Here is an 8,350-nt window from a genome sequence, read left to right on the forward strand (position 1 = left end):
ATAATTACTTTGTATTTTATAATGTTGCGTTTGAATGCTATGAGCTGCCTTGCATACCACCTTGGGAGGAAGCAGAGATAAATATAAACACATTAAATAATAGGCCCATTGACACTAATGGACCCAAATCAGTCAAGCCCTTTAATTCCAATGTGTCTGCTCTAAGGAGATATTTGTTGGATAAAACACCTCTGAAGATGTTGGGTGACATGCTGATTTTTTTATTTTTTTAAAAGGTGCCTGCAAACTAGATGGTGGCAATTTCATTAATGTTTCATTGGATTATGCTAAACTAATAAGGGAAGAGAAATGAGATTTCAGTCTTTTTTTTAAGAAGAAGAAGAAGAAGAAGAAGAAGAAGAAAGAAAGAAAGAAAGAGAGAGAGAGAGAGAGAGAGAGAGAGAGAGAGAGAGAGAGAGGGAGAGGGAGAATATAATAGTAAGAAGCTAGTCCAAACTCACACCTCCACTTTTAAAAAGGCTGAATTTGTGCTATAGTGTACATTTAAAAACACCCCCCCAAAGAATCGTGGGAATTATATTTCACAAGACTTTAATTTCCAACACCCTTAAACTATAGTTCCCAGGATTCTTGCTGGTATGTGGGTGGAAATATGCTTTAAATATGCAGTGCACATGCAAGCCAGAAAGCAACTTTCATGCCCCCCAACATTTCTCCGATGAAAAAATAGGGACATCCCATTCCAGAATGATAATTTTACTATTTACTGGTATACCGCATACATCTTATTGGGTTGCCCCAGCCACTCTGGGTAGCTTCCAACATATTTGAAACATAAATAAACATTAAACATTAAAAAACAAAACCCTTCCCTATACAGGATTGCCTTCAGGTGGCTGGGGTGGGTGGGTCAGATAACTCCATACCCTCCAACTTTTCTCCAATGAAAATAGGGCCATCCTAAGGAAAAGTGGGACACTCCGGGATCAAATCAGAAACCAGGACAGCTTCTCTAAACCGGGGACGTCCCTAGACAATAGGGGCACTTGGAGGGTCTGAACTTTTTAAACATACCCAGATGACGCATCAATGCTTTGGGCAGGTTTAATTTAGACTGGAGTCAGGAAGGAATGCTGGAGACAACTGGCATAGCTGGGTGGGTGTGCACAATTTTCCCAAGTCTAGAGGGGAGGCAGTCTTCTGAGCAGCCAGCTGCGTATTTTGTTCTTGGGGTTGTTGTTGTTTTGCACTAGCAAGGAGAGGTAGAGGTGCAAAAAGACACCCTGACCAAGTGGTTCCCAAAGTGGGCAGTAACACTGGGGGTGGGGTTGATTCCCTGGGGCGCGCTAAGAGATAAGAGGGGGGCAGAGTGGCGCTGAAGGTGTAAATGACTATTACACTTTGAAAAGTTGCTATCACTGGATGAGGTTCCTCCATTTCGTTGACTTAAGCCAAACAGTTTTAATTGGATTTTGAGTAAATGTGTGATTGTTGCTGATTTGATTTTAACTTTTATTGTCTGTTATTGGCACCGTGATTCTCCAGCAGTTTGACTTCACCCTGGAGGCGCATTCCACTGTCTATCCAGACAGATGGATGCCAACAAAAAAATTCTGAACAATGTCTTTTTATAGGGTAGGGTAGCAGGCGCTCCAATACTTTGGCCACCTCATGAGAAGAGAAGAATCCTTGGACCCTGATGTTGGGAAAGATTGAGGGCACTAGGAGAAGGGGACGACAGAGGACAAGATGGTTGGACAGTGTTCTCGAAGCTACGAACATGAGTTTGACCAAACTGCGGGAGGCAGTGCAAGACAGGAGTGCCTGGCGTGCTCTGGTTCATGGGGTCACGAAGAGTCGGACACGACTAAACGATTAAACAACAAAAGCTGGCGCTGGGGATGTGTTTATGGAACCAATGGCCGAAAAAGTTTGAAAAGCGCTGCTCTAGACTATGCAGAGAGTCCGGCTCCTTCCACCCCACCCCGGTGTGAGATTTGGGGCTCTTGTAAAGTAAGATTTGAGGAAGTGAAGGATCAAGGTTTCTTGAGAGAATGGAAAGCAAAACGGTTTAAAGCGAGCTTTCTCTGTCCTAGCTTGCTCTCTACTCTCCAGGAAGAGGCAGGACTTGCAAACCCGGAAGAGCGGAGGAGGAAAACTCTCCCTCAAGAAAAGGCTCGCTCCACAAGTCACCCAAACGGAAAGCTTGCATTAAGAGTTTTGCTAGAAGGCAGCAGAGAAAACGGGGTTCTAAAGACATTGCAAGAGCCGTGTTCTGTGGATTTTTGCAATATTTTAAGGGCGGCAAAGCATAATACAAATGACTGCTTTTTTAAAAAATTAAGGCACGTGTGTGAAAAAAAACAAGGACCCTGTCCTTGGCAGAGGTGAGCCTCCAAACGTGGCCACACTTTGCAAACTGCCTGTTAAACATCCCTGAAAGAAAAGCACGAGGAGAGCTTGCGAGCGTGCGCAGAGCTCCACGCCCTGAGTGGGAAAGGAATCCCGACCCGGGAAAGGAAACGGTGGGAGGGATGTCACAGAATCGTAGAATGGGAAAGGACGCCAAGGATCATCTAGTCCAACCCCCTGTGGTGCATGTATGTATTTTTTTAATTGCCCAAACTCTCAGCTATTATGCAAAAAACACCCCAAATAAATAAAGGAGATCAGGAAACAGGGGAAGCTTCCAAACTCACGTCATGTTGTGGACAGTCCTTCCTCGGTTCCATAGGAGGCAGACGGGGGCGGTGAAGGTGGAGGCAACCACGCAGAGGACGCAGTAGAAGCCAATCTTCGCCTTGAACTTGGCCCGCGGGCTGAGCTCCAGCGCCAGTGCCACCAGCACCAGCAGGAGCGGCGCCCAGAAGAAGAGCCACCCGCTTTGGGTCTCCATCCTGCGCGCAAAAGGGTGCCGGGGGACAGCAATAAAAAGTCTTGCTCTCCCCTTTTGGGGGGTCCTGTGGAGAGGGGCTGCCGGGATTCCGCACAGCGCACTGTCCGGGAGAGCCGCGTAGTGGAGCGCGAAACGTTGGAGACGCGGAAGGAAAGGTGACAGTGGCAGCAGCAGAGACGGCACGCAACTCTAGGCGGCTCAGCCGGGCCCGTCCCGTCCCTTAATGGGCGGACACACCCGGCGGACACGCCCTCCTTGTTCGCTTTACGGCGCCCGGGCTTGGCTTTCCAAGAGAGGGAGCTGCTTTAGGGCTGAGTCAGAGCTTTGATCAGGTCGTTCCCCTGAAAAGAAAGAAAGCTTCTAGTCCTCACGGTTCTGGAGAAAGAACTGAATTAAACAGGAGCACATGCCGATTTAGCTCAGCACTGTCTACATGGACTGGCCGCAGCTCTCCAGGAATTTCAGGCAGGAGGCATTCCCAGCCGAGTAAGATGCTAGTCCTCATAGTTCTAGAGAAAAGCCTGGATGAAATAGGGACGTAGGAAGTGCCTTGCACTGAGTCCAACTATTGAGCCGCCATCTAGCTAAGTATTGTCCACAGAGACTGGCAGCAGTGTCTTTCCGGGGCTTCTGGAGGAGCCTTTTTTTAAGGATACTAGTCCTCATAGTTCTGAATTAACTGAAGCTCAGGACCGGCTGCGCCTGCATTGACTGACAGCAGAAGCTGCTCTCCAGAGTTTCAGACAGGGGACATTCTCAGCGGAGCTATGGCCCTTCCCCTAAAGTTTCTAGTCCTCATAGTTCTGAAGAAGTTTGACTCAAACAGGAATACAGGAAGCTGGATGCTTCTGAGTCAGACCCTTGGGGTCCATTTGGTTCACTAGTGACTACACTGACTAGCAGCAGTGGTTTCCCAGTGCTTCAGACTTAAAGAGATACCGGTAATCCCAGCTGTACCTGGAAGTTCCAGGGATTGAAGAGGTTACTTTCTGCAAAGCAGATGCTCCAACACTGAGCTACATGGGAAAGTGTATTAAAATTAGTCAGACCAGCAGCTCAGTATTACCTGCACTGACTGGCAGCAGTGGTTCTCCAAAGGTTCAGAGATGGGAGGTGCCTCCTCTTTCCTTTCTTTGTCCACCCTCCACCCACTTTCTTCTCCCATCCCACTGCTCCCATTTTTCAGGATCCCATAAGAACATAAGAATAGCCTGCTGCATCAAGCCAAAGGGGGCCCTGTCCAGCATCCTGTTCTCCCACTGGCCAGCCAGATGCCCCAATGGGAAACTTGCTGTAAGCAGGACTCAGGAGCAAGCACGCTCTTGCCTCCTGTGGCTTTCAGAAACTGGGATTCAGAAGCATTACTGCCTTCAAAGGTGGAGACAGCATTGTGATCATAACTAATAGCCATCAACAGCCCTCTATTAATTTTTCTAATTCTCTTTTAAAGTTACCTAGGCTGCCCCTGCCTCCCGTGGCATTGAGTTCCATAGTTTAACAATGTGCTACATGAATAAATCCTTTCTTTTATCTGTCCTGAATCTTCCACTGTTCAGCATTGTTGTATGAGACACTCAACCCCTCCCCCCTGGAAAGGAGCTCACCAACCCCTTCTTGATTCAATGGGGATATTCCTGATAGGCCATGCCCCAGATAACCAGCAGGGTGTGGCTATTTTAGTTAAATCCTCTCTTTCTCTTCACCTCTTGTGCAGAATCCTCTCAGGCTCTTTGCACCAGATAAGAGACCTCTCCTTTGCCGGCACCAAGACCAGGAAGGGGAAACCCTGCATCTCTCTGAGCTTGTATCTTTACTGTCTCTCTTAAAGAGGATCTGATTGCTAAGCTGCTTTAATGCTTTAGAAGAGATGCAAGTATAGCCATTGGTTCTGGAGAGCAAATTGGGGCGGCTTCAAAATCTGCAGCTTCACTACCCCCATTGCACAAGTGATTTCTTTGGTGCTACTAAAAATCATAAGGAAACATTGACCTATTGTGGTCTGTGGTGTGTGTGTGTGTGTGTGTGTGTGTGTGTGTGTATGCATGGGGCTGTTGGGCAATATGCACCAACCGAGTGGCAACAGCAGCAGGGTCGACGAAATAACAAAGTCGTCTTCAGTATCTTTGCTTGCTTTTACTGTATTTACAATTATATACACCACAGTCTTCTACTCCATTCCTCTTGATTTCACACTACATCACCACCACACCCATGAACCATTTGGGTAGCTTAAATACAGAATTCAAAATGAATAGTCAATTACCCAATCACATTACAGTAAGCAAACTCTACCTTCAATTATTCAAAATAGCAAAAGCTCACAGGTGTGTTAATATTCAGATCAAGGTTACAAACACACATCTCTGTGTAGCATCATTGACCACATCAGTCTTAAAGGAAAAACCTAACAGGGGCAACATGATAATAGTGTTTAAAATGGTGTGGAGAAAGTGGGGAGAGAAAAGTCTCTCTCATGTTGGAAGATTCAGGTCAGTTAAAAGAAAGGGCTTCTTCACACAGTGCAGAGTTAAACTTTGGAACTCTCATCCCCAGAAAGCAGTGATGGCCACCAACCTTGTTGTTTAGTTATTTAGTCGTGTCCGACTCTTCGTGACCCCATGGACCAGAGCACGCCAGGTACTCCTGTCTTCAACTGCCTCCCGCAGTTTGGTCAGACTCATGCTGGTAGCTTTGAGAACACTGTCCAACCATCTCGTCCTCTGTCGTCCCCTTCTCCTTGTACCCTCAGTCTTTCCCAACATCAGGGTCTTTTCCAGGGAGTCTTCTCATGAGGTGGCCAAAGTATTGGAGCCTCTGTCCTTCCAGTGAGCACTCAGGGCTGATTTCCTTCAGAATGGAGAGGTTTGATCTTCTTGCAGTCCATGGGACTCTCAAGAGTCTCCTCCAGCACCATAATTCAAAAGCATCCATTCTTCAGCGATCAGCCTTTATGGTCCAGCTCTCAATTCCATACATCACTACTGGGAAAACAATAGCTTTAACTTTGTCGGACCTTTGTTGGCAAGGTGATGTCTCTGCTTTTTAAGAACCTAGGTAGCCTTAAAAAAAAAGATTAGACAAATTCATGGATGAGGTAGTTGACAATGGCCAAAAGCCGCAGTGGCTCTGCTCTGCCTCCCCAGTTGGAGAAAGCAATGCTTCTGTAACACCAGTTGCTAGGACCCACAGGAGGGGAGAGGGCTCTTGTGCTCTGGTCCTGCTCGTGTGCCACCCAGAAGAGGCATCAGGTATTGGTTGGCCAGTGTGAGAAGAGGATGTTGGACTAGATGGGCCACTGGCCTGATCCAGCAGGCTCTTCATACAAGTGTAGAATCTAGCTTAGTGTCAAAAGGTAAAATTCCATGAATTGCTCTAGCCGCTTTTGCCTCTGGCTTCACCTACCATTGGCATGTGGCCCCTGGAAGGTTGCCCAGAAGAGAATGTGGCCCTCAGGCTGAAAGAGCCCCCTCCTTGCTGGGCCCATAATATCATGTTGGCAGCCCTTTTCTCAGAGTAAGATCTGGCACCCAAGGGTTCCTGAGTATTGGCCTAAATTTGCATCTATACATATCATTTATTATATGTGACAGCCCTGCTTGTGTACTGATGGGTGTGTTGCTGTGTTCCAAAGTGCACTGCTATTCCCAGGTTAGACTGCTCCATCGTGACTCTGGCAAAAGGCACCGGCAGGATCTGTCCCAAGGGCCTCTCCATAGTGATGGACTTTGAACGCTTTTGTTGAAGGCTAAGATTACATAATCACAGTTTTGGGTGGGAAGCTCGCTGGGTTGCATTTTAGCCAAAATTCGGCCACCACTGAGAGAACCTGGTGGTGTTTGTTTTGATTTATTGCCCCTGGTGGAAATATTATCTAAGGCAGCTTATAAAGAGAAAGGGGGGGAGGAGCATGAAGTTTTTGTTTTCTTCCTTTCTGTAGAATGCAATCTGCAAAGGAAAAAAATGGTAGGTCTGTGTGGGAATTCTCCATGTTCTGCATTGAGTCTATGTTGCTTTTCAAAATTAGCCCTTGTTCATAGCCTGCCAGTATAAACACCAATTCAGAAAATGCAGTACCTCTGGGGTATCAGAGCAGCTGCTTTAAATGCAGAAGGCCTCAGGTTCAATCCCTTTATTCAGAAGCTTGAAGACTGGAATCTATTAATTTTAAGCAGATAGACCCGTGGTATAGCACCTGCTTTTCATAAAGAAGGTCGCATGTTCAATCCCCACTGACAGTGCAGACAATATTAATCAAGATGGATTGGGGATCTGACCTGATGTAAGGCTGGGGGCTCTGTGGCCAGCAGAAATGGCATGACCCAGAATGCTTCCAGAAAACACACACAACTGTGATCCTTCTCCCTGGTTCTTGGTGTGCATGAGACTCTCAGTGGTTTCTTGGCATGGAGGGAAATGCAGCCTGCACCTGACTCAGGAGCACTGTTGCCTCTTCTTGCTTCACATTTCATATCTGAACTTTGATACCCACTGAGGAGCCAGAGCCCAGATTTCACCCGGTAATAAGCTGATCTTAAAGAGGCTCTGCCCACCACAGGGTGCCTTCTGCTTCCCTGTACTTAAACCGCAAGCAGAAACACTTTCTGGTTTCAACACAAAATTTCCCCAGCTGGGTTAAGGGTTGACAAAATCAAAAAACGAGCAGGGCGTGTTGAGAAAGGCAGCCAGCCAAGTTCCTTTTCTGATGAAGTCAGGGGCAGGTTCTTATGCAATTATCATCATCTACAGGACAAACTTGTTTTTAAAATGGGAACAATCACACAAAATTGTGTGGACGCGTGTGGTAAAGGTAAAGGGACCCCTGATCATTAGGTCCAGTCGTGACCGACTCTGGGGTTGCGCGCTCATCTCGCATTATTGGCCGAGGGAGCCAGCGTATAGCTTCCAGGTCATGTGGCCAGCATGACAAAGCTGCTTCTGGCAAACCAGAGCAGCACATGGAAACGCTGTTTACCTTTCCGCTGTAGCGGTTCCTTTTTATCTACTTGCATTTTGATGTGCTTTCGAACTGCTAGGTTGGCAGGAGCTGGGACCACAGTAGAAATTGGAGTTCTTGGTAAGTTCAGAAGTAAACGAAAAATTACAAGAACTCGGGCCAAAAAGGATAATTTCAAAAATTCTTCACAAAGTTTTATTCAGGATAACTTCCAGTGAACATCAACATCAGGACAAGGCCCTGTTTCGATGATTCTTCATCAGCGAGGTTTCTCAGCACCACACCACACTGCTTTGGGAGTTAGCAAAGCAAACATACTTGGTACACTTAGACCTGAGAAACCTCGCTGATGAAGAATCATCGAAACAGGGCCTTGTCCTGATGTTGATGTTCACTGGAAGTTATCCTGAATAAAACTTTGTGAAGGAGCTGGGACCAAGCAACGGGAGCTCACCCCGTCACAGGGATTCAAACTGCCGACCTTCTGATCAGCAAGCCCTAGGCTCAGTGGTTTAACCACAGCACCACCTGGGTCCCTG

The 8,350-nt window shown here is 46.9% G+C and overlaps 1 protein-coding gene across 1 annotated transcript in view; it reads right to left on the minus strand.

Annotated features, from left to right (window-relative positions):
• Window positions 1–3,092, minus strand: part of AGPAT2 (1-acylglycerol-3-phosphate O-acyltransferase 2) — a 30,556-nt gene extending 27,464 nt beyond the window's left edge. The window contains exon 1 of the mRNA XM_035113146.3: window positions 2,661–3,092. Within this exon, the coding sequence (XP_034969037.1) occupies window positions 2,661–2,857 (197 nt within the window). The 5' untranslated portion in view covers window positions 2,858–3,092. The remainder of the gene's footprint in view (window positions 1–2,660) is intronic.
• Window positions 3,093–8,350: the final 5,258 nt, after the last annotated feature.

Source organism: Zootoca vivipara, chromosome Z2 (assembly GCF_965207765.1).
Source record: "Zootoca vivipara chromosome Z2, rZooViv2.hap1.1, whole genome shotgun sequence".
Lineage (NCBI taxonomy): Eukaryota > Metazoa > Chordata > Lepidosauria > Squamata > Lacertidae > Zootoca > Zootoca vivipara.